Source organism: Meles meles, chromosome 7 (genome assembly GCF_922984935.1).
Source record: "Meles meles chromosome 7, mMelMel3.1 paternal haplotype, whole genome shotgun sequence".
Taxonomy (NCBI): domain Eukaryota; kingdom Metazoa; phylum Chordata; class Mammalia; order Carnivora; family Mustelidae; genus Meles; species Meles meles.
The window spans coordinates 77866207-77884484 of record NC_060072.1 but is presented as its reverse complement, the minus strand read 5'-3'; the positions used below and the strand labels follow the sequence as shown (position 1 = coordinate 77884484).

The 18278-nt window shown below is 36.5% G+C and overlaps 1 protein-coding gene across 1 annotated transcript in view; it reads right to left on the bottom strand.

Moving 5' to 3' along the window:
* The window catches only part of C7H12orf40 (chromosome 7 C12orf40 homolog), an 82001-nt gene that overhangs the window by 2963 nt on the left and 60760 nt on the right, over nucleotides 1-18278 (bottom strand). Inside the window, 2 exon segments of the mRNA XM_046011812.1 lie at nucleotides 1488-1570; nucleotides 15248-15317. Coding sequence (XP_045867768.1) covers nucleotides 1488-1570; nucleotides 15248-15317 — 153 coding nt within the window.

The following is an 18278-nucleotide window of genomic DNA, read 5'->3' as shown; positions in this document are numbered from 1 at the left end:
GAGCGGAAGTAGAGATATCTCCCAGGAATAAACACAATAGTGCAAGAACAATACATCAGTACTTTAGTGTGCTGACAGCAGAAGCTAAGAGAAGCAGATGAATATGGAATTTATTCTGGAAGTAAAACTGACTGGATGATAGAATGAATGTGGTTAAGAAAACTGATAAGCCAGGAAGAAATGGCAAAGTTAACTAAATTTCTGGCATGAGCAACTGAGTGGATGAAAAGGTATCTACTCATACAGGAATTACCAGAAACACTGATCTGGGGTAAAGACCAGGGAGTTTAATATATGAAGAAAAGGAGATTTTTGTGAAATATCCAAGATCTATCAACTGAGACATATCAATAAGGATCCAGGCTAAAGTGATAAAGTTGAAAACTGTCTTGAGTCAAGATAGCATATGTCAATGGGAATAGAACATCACCTAGAAGGACACCTGTGAGGCTCAGTTGTTCAGCATTTGCCTTCGGCTCATGTCATGATCACAGAGCCCTGGGATCAAGCCCCACACTGAGCTCCCTGCTCAGTGGGAAGCCTGCTTCTCCCTCTCTCACCCCCCTGCTTGTGTTCTCTCTCTTGCTAGCGTTCTCTGTCAAATAAATAAACAAAAACTAAAAAAAAAAAGAACATCACCTACAGTTTAGAGTGTAATCTAAGAGAAGAAAAAGTCCTATAGCAAACCCTAAACATTATAACATTTATATAGGGGGAAGGGTAGAAAAGAGTCACCAAAGGCATAAAGCTGAATTCAAAGAGGTATGAAGGAAACCAAGATACTGTGCTATCACAAAAGCAAAAAGAAGAAAATGTTTCAAAAAAAAGAAAATAAGTCACTTTTTCTAGTATTATTAGTTCTCATAAAAACTGAAAAGTGACCAATGAATTTGGCAACCTAGAGGTCACAGGTGGTTTTTTCCTTAGCAAGAGCAGTTTGGATGGTGAGCCAGAGACAAAAAAAAAAAAAGAAAAAGAAAAGATGGAAGAGGATGGAAGAGTCAATGAAGAAGAATTCCACTGAAACATGTGATTTATGAGAAATGCAGCTCTCCTACTCAGGACATAACATGTCACTCCAATTGTTCAGGTTACATTACTCAACTTTTTATAGTTTTCTTCATATAAGTCTTCAGAATTTTTCTAAATATTCTTAGCTGCTTCAGGTTTTCAATTATTGTGAGTGGAAATTTTAAAAAGCATACAACTTCAACATATACAAATACACATCTTGATAAGGGTAGCTTTTGTAAGTAATAATGAACATATAATTTTAATAAATGTTAATGAATAATACTAACATTTCAATTACACATTTCTGTTAATAAGTTTGTTACATTTTAAATATTTTTAAACTTTTTCTTTACATTTATTTTCACCACTTACTGACAATTATTTTTCTCAAAATGTAAAGGAAAACTGTGAGAAATACAAGTAATTCCAAATAAGCAGGGCATAAATTAATAAGCAAAAAAAAGGTAACTTACCATCTCTGAACTAGAACTGAAGCAACTATCTGTTGGCCTTGGAGAGTAACTGGCAGACTGACTACTCTGTGAAGAATCATGATCTGAAAATAAAGGTTTAACTGATGAAAAATGGTATTTGTTAATGCTCTACAAAATATATACAGAGGCAGAAGAAATTTGCTGGTAAAATATATCTATAGCACTTTAAACTGTGCAAAAACTAGTTAAACTCTTGAATACTTGGCAGCCTGCATTTCTGATAGGGTATTATGGGTTTATTCTACACTCAAAACATTTGTATCTATAAGAGTATATAACATAAGGGAAGAAAGAATAAAGAAAACTGGATTGTTTTTTTTCCCAAATATGAACCATTTTTTACAAACAAATAATTTAAAGTGTCAACTGCAGTAAGGAAGAATAACCCAAGTTTATTAAGTCCCAAGGGCCAGATATTTGCAATCCAGTAAATGACGATTCATTGTACAATCAAAATTATATGAAAAAAATCAATTCAAAGCTTCCAGTATGATATTCTTTCATTATCTGCTTAAATGTGTTCTCTTATGATTCCAATTAAAGTTCAAAAATGCACCTGAGAAGTAGGTCATGACTCCCTACAATGCAAAAATACTATAGATTGACAGTTGCTTCAACCACTCCTCTCCTTGTTTGTGAAAATGGGTTTGCTATCAAGAAAAGCACAAGGTAATGGAGTGTGGAGCAACAGCTCATATTAAATCACATGTCCTCCTATATGCAATAAACTGTAAGTACTATCTATACACGCCTCAGATCAGGACTAATGCTCTCTGTAACAGAATCTAACCATCAGTCAGCTGAGAGGCAGAGAGGGCTTAGCTGAACTCCGATACCCTTAGGTTCAACATTCTAGAAGAAAATTTATATACCTGTAGATAAGGTTCTCCCTGATAGTAGAAAACAGAGTACAGAAAAGTAAATGGTAGGATTTTACCAACACCATAATGTAAGAGCATTCCCCTGGTAAGGTTCATTCACTTCATAGGTACACTAAACCCAGAGTCATTAGAATAGAAGACAAATGTCTGCTGAATGAATATTTTACCTATAGTGGTGCAAGAAAAGATATGCAGATTGAAATATCAATTCAGTTCAACACTTACAGTGTAATTAATTACTTTATGTAGGGCACTATAATCATAAGAAAACATGGCATGCCTACAATGTTCTAAGTGTTCAGAATCTTTTAATGGACAAAGACATACCGTTTAAAAGAAAAAGTCACAAAATTAGGTGCAACAGAAGTCTCAGAAGGTAGAAAAGTAATAAGAGAACAGAGTGTGGTAAGCTCAAAGAGAGAGTTGGGAAGAGCTACAAAAAAAGCACAGCATAGGGGTTCCTGGGTGGCTCAGTTGGATAAGTGTCCAACTCTTGATTTCAACTCAGATCCTGATCTCAGGGTCATGGCATCGAGCCTCACATTGGGCTCTGTGCTCCACATGAAGTCTGCTTGTCCCTCTCCCTCTGATCCTCCCTCCACTCCATCTCTCTCTCTCTGTAGCACATAAATAAATAAATAAAATCTTAAAAAGAAAAAGCACAGTATAAAGAATATGTTTTGAAAGATGAATAAACATTTTCTAGAGACACAAGATGAAAAACAGCATATGAGGCAGAAGAAAAAGAAAGTATAAGGATATACTTTAATATTAAAGAAATTTGTATTTCAGGGTGCCTGGGTAGCTCAGTGGGTTAGGCCTCTGCCTTCGGCTCAGGTCATGGTCTCAGGGTCCTGGGATCGAGTCCCGCGTCGGGCTCTCTGCTCTGCACGGAACCTGCTTCCTCCTCTCTCTCTCTCTGCCTGCCTCTCTGCCTACTTGTGATCTCTGTCAAATGAATGAATAAAATCTTTAAAAAAAAAAAAGAAATTTGTATTTCAGATTATCTACCAAGGCATCTAACTGAAGATAGAGTAAAGAAGGGTGAGACTGAATAAATTCAGGTCAGTGAGAAAATTAAAGCAATAAACTCGTTATGAAGTGATGAGGAGCTGCTATAAAGCAGTGAAATTGGGGAAAAGAAGAGGCAAGAAATGCAAATTTCTTTTTTTTTTTTTTAAGAAATGCAAATTTCAAGAAATCTTTCAAATAACCTCAATTTTTACATGTGTACAGCTTTTTTTTAAAAAAAAGATTTGTTTATTTGACAGACAGAGATCACAAGTAGGCAGAGAGGCAGGCAGAGAGAGAGAGAGAAGGGAAAGCAGGCTCCCCGCTGAGCAGAGAGCCCAATGCGGGGCTCGAACCCAGGACCCTGGGAACAAGACCAGAGCCAAAAGCAGAGGCTTATTCCACTGAACCACACAGGCACCCCTACATGTATACAGCTTTAAAATTTTTTGTGAATCTGGTATATAATATTAATACCAAAATATCAGAAAAACTGCACACACACATAACTACACACATACTCTAAAGACAAATCTCACATCATCAATGTAAAAATCTTATATAAACACTTGAATTTCATATTTCAAATTAAAACAGGATATAGTAAAATAGAATAGCAAACAAAAGTATAACACATCATAAATTGGTAGGATGTATTATAAAAATGCTAGGATAGTCCATATCACAAATTCCATTAGTTAAATTCACTATTTTAAAAGATCTATAACACTGTGAGGTATCACACCTCAAACCCATTAGAATGGCCAACCTACAAAAATTTAAAAACCCAGAAAATAATAAGTCTTGTCAAGGATGTAAGAGAAAATAAAACCCTTGTGCACTATTAGTGGAACTGTAAAATGATGCAGCTGCTCTGGAAAACAGTACAAAAGTTCCTCAGAAAGTTAAAACCAGAAGTAACATATGATCCAGCAATCCCATTTCTGGGTATATATCCAAAAGAATTAAAAACAGGATCTTGAAGAGATATTTGTACACTCATGTTCACTGCAGTTATTCACAAAAGCCAAAAGGTGGAAGCAACCTAGATGTCTCCATACAATGGATACAGAAAATGTGGTATATACTTACAGGGGAATATGATTCAGCATTAAAAGAGAAGGAAATCCTATCCTATACTGTTACATGAATGAACTTTGAGGATATTATGCTAAGTGAAATGAGCCAGTCACAAAAAGACAAATATTGCACAATTTGACTTATGCATCTAAAATATTCAAACTCATAACAACAAAGTTAAATGGTGGTTGTCACAGGCTATGGGGGAAGGGGAGCAGAGCTGTACTATACACTTGAAAACTGCTGAGAAGGTGAATTTTATGTTATGTGCTTTTTTTGCTAAAATAAAAAAAATCTATGAAGAAAAATTAATAATCATTTCTACAGATACCAAAAATTAGTCTTCCCCAAATTACTCACTCCCTTCAAAGTCATTTCCTTAAAAAATTCACAATAAAATAATCAACATATAAGTGCCCTAAGCTCAAAATCTAGATTCTTAATTAACGTAAAAACATGGAATACATATTCACACTAAAGCAGCAACAAAACAATAAAAGTACCTATAGATAAATCTAACAAGACACATGCAGAATCTAAAGAAAAACTTTAAAGTGCTGAAACATGGTTTAAACAAGTATTAAAAATATAAAATTAGACTGAATTAATTGAAGAACCATCTCTTGTTCTTAGATAGGCTAATTAATATCATTAGACAGACAGTACAAACTACATTAATAAATATATTTAACATTTTCCTAATAAAAATTAAAACATTTCTCTGGAGTTAAATAAGTTGATTTTAAAATCTATATGAAAAAATAATTTAAAATAGCCAGAAAAAATTTTTAAAAAAATGTAAAGGGAGGTGTGACTCTTCTAGAAATTAAACATACTATAAAATTCTCATAATAAAAATGTATGATATTAGCACATGAAGATTAGGAAAGAGAAATGAAAAGTACAGAAAGTCCCAAAACAGATCCCAGTATATATAGAAAGTCACTATATAAAAAAGATGGTATCACAAGTACTTAGGGAAAAGATACATTTTAAAAACCTGAATAGATACATATCTCACACATTAACTCAGGATAAACTCCAAATGGACTAAAGACCTAAATGTAAAAATATAAAATCATGCTAACACTAAAAGAAAATATAAGTGAATTCATTTATAATCTGGGAGTGTAGAGTCTTTCTAATTAAATCCAAAAGTATAAAAGAAGAGACTGATAAAATTAACTACATAACAAAATGTTAAGCCTTTTGCAAAAGCAGAAAACACCATAAGCAAAGTAAAAACAATGCAAAAACCAATAATAAAACTAGGAGAAAATATTTGTGATAGATCACAAAGGCCTAAATCTCTTTAATATATAAAGAGCTCTTCTTAACTATAAGAAAAATGCCCAACGCTCAAAGACATAGGGTCCCTGGGTGGCACAGTTGGTTGGGTGTCTGACTTGGTTTTGGCTTGGGTTGTGATTTCAGAGTCGTGGATTGAGCCCCACACTGGCCTCTGTACAGTGCAGAATCTGCTTGGGTTTCTTCCTCCCTCTTTCTTTGCCCGCCCCCTGCCTCAAATACATAAAGGAATCTTAAAACAAAAAATCCTCAAAGACATGGAGAGAGAGTTCATGGAAAAAGAAATGCAAATATAGCCACTGAACATTTTTTTAAAGCTCAATTTAACTCATAGAAAGAGCAGTAAAAAACCATCCATCTATCATTGCAAGATTCACAAAAAAAATTTCTAACTTAGACCACAACTCCTGTTGGTGAGTCTGCAGAATAAAAGGCCCATTTCTGAAAGGATTGCCAAATGGTAGGACAGGGAATTTGGCAATACTTATCAAAAAAAACCACAATGTATATTGAGTGCCTGGGTGGCTCACTCGGTTGGGCACCTGACTCTTGATCTCAGCTCAGGTCTTGATTTTGTGTTCAGGGCTTTACACTGGGCATGGAGCCTTTAAAAAAAGAAACTAAGAAAAAAAGAAGACAATGTATCTCCCCCTTATACCCAGCAATCCTACTCCTAAAAATTACCATAAAAATGCACTTCCACAATTAAGCAACATTATTTGTAAGAACAGAATACTGGAAACAACCCAAATGTCCATCAACAGGGCACTGACCGAATGAACTATAATCCATCCACATAATGGATTACTACACAGTCATAAATAAAGGATGACAGAATGTCTAACATTAACATGGCAAACACTACAGGATGTTCTATTAATCTGTTTAATTAATTTACAAAATATCCTATATTAAATAAAATATCCAGTATTACATTTGGAGTGAGAAAGGCAAGAACTAAGAGTCGTACACTATGTGCACTTTTATATTTTTAGGCTTTATTTTGGGGAGGAAAAAAAAAACTGGAATGATAAACTGTAAACCAACAAAAAAACAGCTATTCATATGATGCAGAAGGAAACAGAGCAGCAAAGATAGGGACAGAACCCAAACTAATGTGTTACATATTCAAAAAATTAAACTAATTCTAAGAGAAAAAAGATCCATAAAAATTTCCAGGTTTCCTACTGGATTAGATATCCAGAAGGATCATTTAATCAGACTATGTAAAAATGGTCAGAAATCTTTGTCCATAAGAAGACAGCACAGAATAAAAAGAACACTCAAATATTAAGTATTTGCTACACATAGGCCTAAAACCAATTAATACCTAGGATCTATAAAAGATATATAGAATAGACACATATAGATATATAAAAAACACATCCCATAAGAAAAGCCAAACTTCTTAAAAGAAATATGGACAACAGGAGTGAAAGGCGTTTCACAGAGGAAACATGGATGGTCAATCTACCAAATTAATAATTAGGGAAATATAAATTAAAATCATAGTGAGATTTCATATTGCCAACAATGATAGAAGCTAACCCGGAGTTAGAACATATAACAACTAAAACTCCTACCTCTTGATAGTGAAAATTTAAAACGGCACAACTACTTTGGAAAATAATTTTGCATTACCTGGAAGAAGTAAAAATATTCAAATCAATGAACTAGTCAATCCTGCTCCTAGAGTTGCATCATAGAGCGAATTTTTATATGTGTGTGCCAGAAGAAATACCAAGAATTGCCAAAGAAGTACTGTTTATCATATCAAAATATCCAAACAACCCAAATAATCACTGCCAGAGGATGTATAAATAAGATGTGATACTACAGGCGATCTCGAGCAAACTGGCAGAGTAGCAGCAGAATGAAACAGCATTAGGTCCCAGGAGTTCAGCTAGATAGTTATCAAATCATTCCAAACACCTACAAAGTCAACAGGAGATAGAAGAGAAGAAGAGCAGCAATTCTAGGAACAGAAAATTGACCACTTTCTGCAAGGTAGAACATGTGGAGAAGTGAATCTGAACCAATGGGAAGACAGACCATGTGAGGAAGGGCCAGCTCCCGGCAAGTGGTGGAGCAGTGGAGCACAAAATCAGAACTTCTAGAAGTCTCCTCCACTAAGGGACATTGTTCCAAAGGCTAAGCAGGGGTGGAGCCCTCTCGGGGACAGTGTGGTCTCAGGACCCACAGGGTCACAGAAAGACTGGGGGTGTCTGAGTATGGCACAGCTGCAAGGTATCTGAGCAGGGAAGCCAGCTACAGAGACGGAGCCGAGGACTGAGCTCTCAGCTCAGGTTTACCTTAAGCCATGATCCAAGGCACAGTCGGGCCAATGCACTTTGAGGAGGGATACCACAAGTGGCAGATCCGAGGAGACTCACCTTCCTCCTCAGGGAGGAGCAGCGCAGTAGCGCTGCAGAAACCTGCTGGGTTTGGAGACTCCAAACAGGGACATGCACCAGAGATAGAAATGCTCAGTCACAGGCCAGGTGAGCACAGAGTGCAGCCAGAGACCAGAGAGACAGGAGTGATTGACTGCTTTTCTCTGAGTCCATACTGAGGAGTGGAGCCCTGACCTCTCAGCTCCTCTCACTGGGAGATTGGGAGGCCGCCACTTTCACTGCCATTCTCCAAATCTCAAAGGAAAGTGTTCAGGGAACAAAAGCTCTGGAGAGCAAACCTGAGCACAAACCCGAGCATATTACTTAGCCTGGCAAGGGTGGTACAATTCTGCCTCGGGCAAAGACATTTGAGAATCTCTGCAACAGACCCCTTCCCCAGAAGATCAGCAAGAACATCCAGCCAAGACCAAGTACACCGATCAATGAGAACTACAGAACTCCAGAGCTAGGGGAAAGCAACACATAGAATTCATGGCATCTTACCCATGATCCTCTAGTCTTGCAAAGTTAAAATTTTTTTAATTTTTTTCTTATTCTATTTTTTTAACTTTTCCTCTTTCCTCTCTTAACGTTTAACTATTTCATCTTAATACCTTTTTTAAAAAAAACTTTTTAAATTTTCATTGTTATAGTCATATTTTATCCCTTCATTGTATTTACCTTGTATTTTGTACACACATCGGTTTTTTTCCTTTAAATTTTGGGACACAATTTCTTCTAACAGATCAAAATATACCCTAAATCTTACACATCATTTTGTTCTAGTCTCCAGTCTGATCACATTCTCTCTTTTTTTTCTCCTTTTTCCAACCAATTTAACTTATCAATTCCTTTTTTAGAATCTTTTTAAAATTTTTATCCTTACATTCATATTCCATCCCTTCATTGTGTTTATCCTTATTTTTGTTTATATATAAGTTTTTCTTTCTTTAAAATTTTGGGAGGTAGTTTCTTCTAAGAGACAGAATACACCCAAAATCAAGAGGGTGGCTCTGTTCTATTCACCAGTCTAATATATATGTATATGTTTGTGTGTGTGTGTGTGTGTGTGTGTGTGTTTGTGTGTGTGTGTAAAAAAAATACACTAACCAAATATACATACACACACATATATATTTTTTCCCCTTTCTTCTCCCCCAGTTTTGGGTCTCTTCTGATTTGGTTAGTGTATATTTTTCTGGGGTCTTAGCCACCCTTTCAATATTTTATTCACTCCTACATATATCTGTATCTGAATAAAATGACAAGGCAGAAAACTCACCACAAAAAAAAAAAAAAAAAGAACAAGAGGCAGTACCGACAGCTAGGGATCTATCCAATACAGACATTGGCAATAGGTCAGAAGTAGAGTTCAGAATGGCAATTATCAAGGTGCTAGCTGGGCTCGAAAAAGGCATGGAAGATATTAGAGAATCCCTTTCTGGAGAAATAAAATCCCTTTCTGAAGAAATAAAAGAATTATAATCTAAACAATTTGAAACAAAAAAGGTATTAATGAGGTGCAATAAAAAATGGAGGTTTTTACTGCTAAGATTTAATGAGGTAGAAGAGAGAATTAGTGATATAGAAGACCAAATGAAAGAGAATAAAGCTGAGGAAAAAGAAACAAACCACTACTGGACCACAAGGGGAGAATTCGAGGGGTAAGTGATACCATAAGATGAAACAGTATTAGAGTAATTGGAATCCCAGAAGAAGAGAGAGAGAGAGGGGAGCAGAAGGTATACTGGAGCAAATTATAGTAGATAATTTCCCTAATATGGCAAAATCAATAAAAATAGGTCCATACCTCATCATTTAATAGTAAAACGTACAAGTGTTACTGACAAAGAGAAAATCCTGAAAGCAGCATGGGACAAGAAGTCTGTAACATACAATGGTAGAAATATTAGATTAGCAGCAGACTTATCCACAGATACTTGGCAGGCCAAAAAGAACTGGCATGATATATTCAGAGCACTAAACGAGAAAAATATGCAGCCAAGAATACTATATCCATCTAGGCTGGCACTGAAAATAAGAGAGATAAAAAGCATCCAGGACAAACAAAAATTAAAAGAATTTGCAAACACCAAACCAGCCCTACAGAAAATATTGAAAGGGGTCCTCTAAGCAAAGAGAGAGCCTAAAAGTAGTAGACCAAAAAGGAAAAGAGGCAATTTACCATACCAGTCACCTTACAGGCAATACAATGGCACTAAATTGCTATCTTTCAATAGTTACCCTGACTGTAAATGGGCTAAATGCCCCAATCAAAACACAGGGTATCAGAAAGGATAAAAAAACAAGACCCATCAAGGGGCGCCTGGGTGGCTCAGTGGATTAAGCCGCTGCCTTTGGCTCAGGTCATGATCTCAGGGTCCTGGGATCGAGCCCCGCATCGGGCTCTCTGCTCCGCAGGGAGCCTGCTTCCTCCTCTCTCTTTGCCTGCCTCTCTGCCTACTTCTGATCTCTCTCTCTGTCAAATAAATAAATAAAATCTTTAAAAAAAAAAAAAAAAGACCCATCAATATTCTGTCACAATATTCAGACACAAAAGAGACCTCCAGATTTAAAGTGAGGGGGTGGAAAACAATTTATCAAGCTCTTGGACATCAAAAGAAAGCTGGGGTGGCAATCCTTATATCAGATAAATTAGATTTTAAGCCAAAGACTATAAAAAGAGATGAGGAAGGACACTATATCATACCTGAAGGGTCTGTCCAACAAGAAGATCTAACAATTTTAAATATCTATGCCCCTAATGTGGGAGCAGCCAATTATATAAACCAATTAATAACAAAATCAAAGAAACACATCAACAATAATACAAAAATAATAGGGGACTTTAACACCCCCCTCACTGAAAAGGACAGATCATCCAAGCAAAAGATCAACAAGGAAATAAAGGCTTTAAATGACACACTGGACCAGATGGACATCACAGATATATTCAGAACATTCCATTCCAAAGCAACAGAATACACATTCTTCTCTAGTGCACATGGAACATTCTCCAGAATAGAGCACATCCTGGGTCACAAATCAGGTCTCAACTGATACCAAAAGATTGGGATCATCCCCTGAATATTTTCAGACCACAATGTTCAGAAGGTAGAACTCAATCACAAGAGGAAAGCTGGAAAGAACTCAAATACATAGAGGGTAAAGAGCATCCTACTAAAGAATGAATGGGTCAACCAGGAAATTAAAGAAGAATTGAAAAAAATTATAGAAATAAATGAAAATGAAAACAAAACTGTGCAAATCTTTGGGACACAGCAAAGGCAGTCCTGAGAAAAAAGTATATAGTGACACAAGCCTTTCTCAAGAAACAAGAAAGGTCTCAAGAACACAACCTAACCCTACACCTAAAGGAGCTAGAGAAAGAATAGAAAACAAAGCCTAAACCGAGCAGAAGAAGAGAAGTCATAAAGATCAGAGCAGAAAGCAATGAAATAGAAACCAAAAGAACAGTAGAACAGATCAACAAAACTAGGAGTTGGTTCTTTGAAAGAATTAATAAGATTTATAAACCCCTGGCCAGACCTTCAAAAAGAAAAGAGAAAGGACCCAAATTAATAAAGCCATGAATGAAAGAGGAGAGATCACAACCAACACCAAAGAAATACAAACAATTATAAGAACATACTATGAGCAACTATACGCCAGAAAATTTGACAATCTGGAAGAAATGGATGCATTCCCAGAGACATATAAACTACCAAACTGAACCAGGAAGAAACAGAAATAGAAAACCTAAACAGACCCATAACCAGTAAGGAGATTAAAACAGTCATCAAAAATATCCCAACAAACAAGAACCCAGGGCCAGATGGCTTCCCAGGGGAATTCTACCAAGCATTTAAAGGAGAATTAATACTTATTCTCCTGAAACTGTTCCAAAAAACAGAAATGGAAGGAAAACTTCTAAACGCATTTTATGAGGCCAGCATTACCTTGATCCCAAAACCAGACAAAGACCCCACCAAAAAGAATTACAGACCAATATCCTTGTTGAACATGGATGCAAACGTTCTCACCAAAATACTAGTCAATAGGATCCAACAGTACATTAAAAGGATTATTCACCATGACCAATGGGTTTTATTTCTGGGCTGCAAGTTCGTTCAACATCCGCAAATCAATCAATGTGATACAATACACTAGTGAAAGAAAGAACATGAACCATATGATACTCCCAACAGATGCTGAAAAAGCATTTGACAAAGTACAGCACCTCTTCTTGATCAAAACTCTTCAGAGTGTAGGGATAGAGGGTACAAACCTCAATATCATCAAAGCCATCTACAAAAAACCCATAGCAAGAATCATTCTCAATGGAGAAAAACTGAGAGCTTTTCCGCTAAGGTCAGGAACACGGCCAGGATGTCCACTATTACCACTGCTATTCAACAAAGTACTAGAAGTCCTAGCCTCAGCAATCAGACAACAAAAAGAAATAAAAAGGCATCTAAATAGGCAAAGAAGAAGTCAAACTCACACTTTGCATGTGATATGATACTATGTGTGGAAAACCCAAAAGACTCCACTCCAAAACTGCTAGACCTCATACAGGATTCAGTAAAGTGTCAGGATATAAAATCAATGCACAGAAATCAGTTGCATTTCTCTACACCAACAACAAGACAGAAGAAAGAGAAATTAAAGAGTCGATCCTATTTACAATTGCTCCCAAAACTGTAAGATAGCTAGGAATAAACCCAACCAAAGAGGCAAAGAATCTGTACTCAGAAAACTGTAACATACTCATGAAAGAAATTGAGGAAGATACAAAGAAATGGAAAAATGTTCCATGCTCATAGATTGGAAGAACAAATTCTGTGAAAATATCTATGCTACCTAAAGCAATCTACACATTCAATGCAATCCCTATCAAAATACCATCCATTTTTTTCAAAGAAATGGAACAAATAATCCTAAAATTTATATGGAATCAGAAAAGACCCTGAATAGTCAGAGGAATGTTGAAAAAGAAACCCAAAGTTGGTGGTATCACAAATCCAGACTTTAAGCTCTATTACAAAGCTGTCATCATCAAGACAGTAAGGTACTGGCACAAAAACAGACACATAATCAATGGAACAGAATAGAGCAACCAGAAATAGACCCTCACGGTCAACTAATCTTTGACAAAGCAAGAAAGAATGTCCAATGGAAAGAAGACAGTCTTTTCAACAAATGGTGTTGGGAAAATTGGACAGCCACATGCAGAAGAATGAAACTGGACCATTTCCTTATACCACACACAAAAATAGACTCAAAATGGATGAAAGACTTTAACTTGAGATAGGAATCCATCAAAATCCTTGAGGAGAACACCTCTTCAACCTCAGCCGCAGCCTCTTCAACCTCAGCCGCAGCAACTTCTTCCTAGAAACATCACCAAAGGCAAGGGAAGCAAGGACAAAAATGAACTATTGGGATTTCATCAAGATCAAAAGCTTTTGCACAGCAAAGGAAACAGTCAACAAAACCAAAAGACAACTGACAGAATGGGAGAAGATATTTGCAAATAACGTATCAGTTAAAGGGCTAGTATCCAAAATCTATAGAGAGCTTATCAAACTCAACACCTAAAGAACAAATAATCCAATCAAGAAATGGGCAGAAGACATGAACAGACATTTTTGCAAAGAAGACATCCAGATGGCCAACAAACACACAAAAAAGTGCTCCACAGCACTTGGCATCAGGGATATACAAATCAAAACCACAATGAGATACCAACTCACATCAGTCAGAATGGCTAAAATTAACAAGTCAGGAAACAACAGGTTGGCGAGGATGTGGAGAAAGGGGAACCCTCCTACACTGTCGGTGGGAATGCAAGCTGGTGCAGCCACTCTGGAAAACAGCATGGAGGTTCCTCAAAAAGCTGAAAATAGAGCTACCCTATGACCCAACAATCACACTACTGGGTATTTACCCTAAAAATACAAATTTTGTGATCCGAAGGGGCAAGTGCACCCAAATGTTTATAGCAGCAATGTCCACAATAGCCAAACTATGGAAAGAACTATAGATGTGCATCAACAGATGAATGGAAGATGTGATACATATAGATATAGATATATATCACATGTGGTATATACACAGATGTGGTATATATACATATATACAATGGAATAGTATGCAGCCTCAAAAGAAATGAAATCTTGCCATTTGCAATTATGTGGATGGAACTAGAGGGCATTATGCTGAGCGAAATAAACCGGAGAAAGACAAATATCATATGATCTCTCCAATATGAAGAATTTGAGAGGCAGGGTAGAGGTTTTGGAGGGTAGGGAAAGAAAAAATGAAACAAGATAGGCTCAGGAGGGGGACAAACCATAAGAGACTCTTAATTTCACAAAACAAACTGAGGGTTTGTAGGAAGAGGGTGATTGGGTTATGGACACTGGGGAGGGTATGTGCTATGGTGAGTGCTGTGAAATGTGTAAGCCTGATGATTCAAAGACCTGTACCCCTGAGGCAAACAATACATTATATATTAATAATCAAAAAAAAAAGAAAAAAACAAACAAAAAAGATGTGGTATTATATTTCACAAAATAGAAGGCTTAAAGTAGTAAACAAATGATGATATGAACTAGAATCACAACTATCAAAGTAAACAAATCTCAAAATACATTATTGAGTAAAAAACAATAAAGAAAAAGCAAATTGCAGAAAAATATGTGGAGTTTGCCTCAATTTGTAGAAAGTTCAAAACCAAGCAATGGAAAAGACTGTGGGATATCACAAAAATAAATTCAGGATAACAGTTACCTCTAGGTGGCAGGATAGGAAATGCAATTGAGAAGAGATTCAAAAGTACTAAGTATACATTATTTCTTAAGCTACAAAGTATATACAAGGGTATCAGTTTTATTAATTCCCTAAACTGTATATATACATTACATATACTTATGTATAATGTATTTTATAAAAGGTATGAAATATTTGCTGTCAAAAATCTGAAAAAAAATCAAAATTTAACTGATTCTCATTTAAATGTTAGTTGTTTTTTTTTAAAGAATAAAAAATTCATTTTAGTTACACTGAGAGATTTTCTTAGCAGATGTCGATCTGTCTTCTAAAGAACAGGTTCCTCTTCCTTCCTTCAGAATCTAGAAGAAAAACAAAGTTTTAACTCCCAAGTATAAATAGTTAATACCTACTCATATTTCCCTTTTAATCTCACCAATTCATTTTACAATACTTTTCCTTTATATTACTTTAGTTCAACAAAGATGATCTTAAAACTATAAAGAAAATTTGCCTGATGAACAATAAAATAAAATTTTAAATATGTTTTGAAACAGCAAGCAACAGAATAGACACTTGCTAAGAAGACTGATGGAAAGAAAAGGCCTGAGGTAATCACAGTAAATGAAATTCAAAGAGATAGAAACATAAAAGCAATCTGGAGATTTATTCTGTTAAATTGGATAACTTAAGTTGGATATCAGTTTATGTATCTTTTTTTTTTTTTAAGGTTTTATTTATTTATTTGACAGACAGAGATCACAAGGAGGCAGAGAGGCAGGCAGAGAGAGAGAGGAGGAGGCAGGCTGTCCGCAGAGCACAGAGCCTGATGCGGGGCTCGATCCCAGGACCCTGAGATCATGACCTGAGCTGAAAGCAGAGGCTTTAACCCACTGAGCCACCCAGGCGCCCCTCGGTTTATGTATCTTCACGTTTCTTAAATAATAAAAGCTGACAAAGTATAAATTTTCTGTAGAACAAAGCACTGGTTTTCATTTTTATCAATTTCTATGTAAGTTCTATTTATTTTCTTTTTTTTTTTTCCTCTCTTTTTAAAACCCAGAGTGCTTAATTTCCAAGAAGGTAAGGGAGGTAAAGCATCATTTATTGTTGATTCCCAACTTAATGAATTATTAGAGAATGTGACTATAAATCTCTTAGACAGATCTCAAACTTCATGATTTATTTATTGTATTTGCAAATGTATCATGAACTTAGAAAAAATATATATTCTCTGTTGGTAAGACAGAGTGTTTTAATAAAGACAAGCAGGACAAAGGAGAAACTGTCCAGCTGTTCAACACACTATTTCCCTTTCCTCTTAGGCATACAGCTAGACCACATTTCCTAGCCTCCCTTGGAGTTGGTTTGGACATGTGATTTAAGTTCTGGTCATGGGCAAAAGTAGTGTACACCACTACTACTCCTGGCCTCTAAAAATTTTCTCCACAATCCTCTACTTCTGTTTCTCTTCTGCTATCTGATATCAACATACACTATAAATGTGGAAACCACCATTTAAAGACAGCAAAGCCCCCATCAACTTGGGGTCCTGAATAACTTTATGGAGCAGAGCCTTTTCTCTAACCTCACTATTCACTCATTTAAAAAGTAATCTATATTCAACTCTTAAAACACTCAAGCCCCAAACTCACACAACACAGAAGTTCAAACAGCTAGTTCATAAGTACATAAACCAATACCTATCTCAGATCTGTTTACAGAGGATAAATGATAGAAAAGATCACCCCAAAGAGAAGAAACTAAATTATTCAAAGAATTTCTCCCATACCCCAGGAGAATAAGCCTTCACAATGCCTGCCATGTTGGATTTCTTAATTGGTATGGATCAGTAACTCCATATTTCCACTTTTCCTGTTTTCTGAATCAGTTTTCTATTGAATTTATATTGTTTTTGCTCTGATACTACATATTTCATGTGGTAGGCTTCTAATTTAACACACATCTAAAGGCCTACTAAAACACTCTCCACAAAGACTGTAGAGCCCAACAGACACCATCCTCACACTCTCCTTCTGCTTTGTGCCAGGTTGTGGGTCCTGCCTGGAAACACTACCAGGGCACACATCTAGAATCCCCACCACCCATGGAATGTCCATTGATTATCAGCTCTGACAGCCAATGGGGCTTTACATATGCAAGTCCCACAGGACTTTAACAAACAGAAAAAGAGTTGTTAACCAGTTACACATCCAGGTAGCAGTGATGAGGACTGAAACATCCATTTTTCTGTGAAAGAGGCCTACATTAGCTTATCTTCATACCTGTGGCCAGAGGGGCAAGCTTCTAATTAAACACACATCTAGGGGCCACCTGAAATCCTCTCCAGATTTTGTGGATGCCAGCAGGTACCACCTCATACTCCCTCTGCCCTACCCCAGACTGCTGGTGTCTCCAAGAAAGGAGCTTATACAAACACCCAGCATCCCAGCTTTTGTGACTGCTGCCCTGAGGACACTGTCTTTGAGTCTGGTTCTGATGGCTAGCAGGGCTTAGGTTCACAGATTCAACAGGATGATAGCAAACAAAGAAACACTTCTTAACTAGCTATCATACCAGGGCTTAGTGCAGAAGGAACAGACAGATGCCCATCTCAAAGTCTGCCATGAAAGAGGTACATCTGCATACTTTAAAAATTCCCACCTAAGGGTGCAGCTTCCAATCAAACTGAATCTGAGACCTGACTGAGATCCTTCCCATTGGGACACAGGCAGGTTTTGGCAAACCCTCAACTACCAGGAACTACTAAAAATAAAGTAGGCTACTTGGAAAATCACAAAGGTTTGCGAGACACCAAGAGATAGGGCAGGGTTGAAAAACAGGTTTTATTTCCCACTTACGGCCCCAACTTCAGGACTAAGAGAGGCGTCTGTGTTATCCAACACACAGAAACTAACACAGAGTCCAAGCAAATGAAGACACAGAACAATATGTTACAAACAAGAGAACAAGATAAAGCCTTAGAAAAAGACTTCCGTGAAATGAAGATAAGTGATTTTCCCAATAAGAGTTCAGAATAACAGTCATAAAAATGCTCTCACTGAGGTCAGGAGAATAATGCAAGAACCAAGTGAGAATTTCAACAAAGAAACAGAAAATACAAGAAAGTACCAAATATACATCGAAGAGATGAGGAATATAGTAACTGAACTAAGAAATTTAATAAAAGTATTAACAGAAAACTTGATGAAGCCAAAGGAAGGATCAGGAACCCAAAGAAAGGGCAGTGGAATTTCAAATCAGAGGAGCAACAACAAAAAGGAATTTTTAAAAAGTGACAACAGCATAAGGGACTTAGGGAA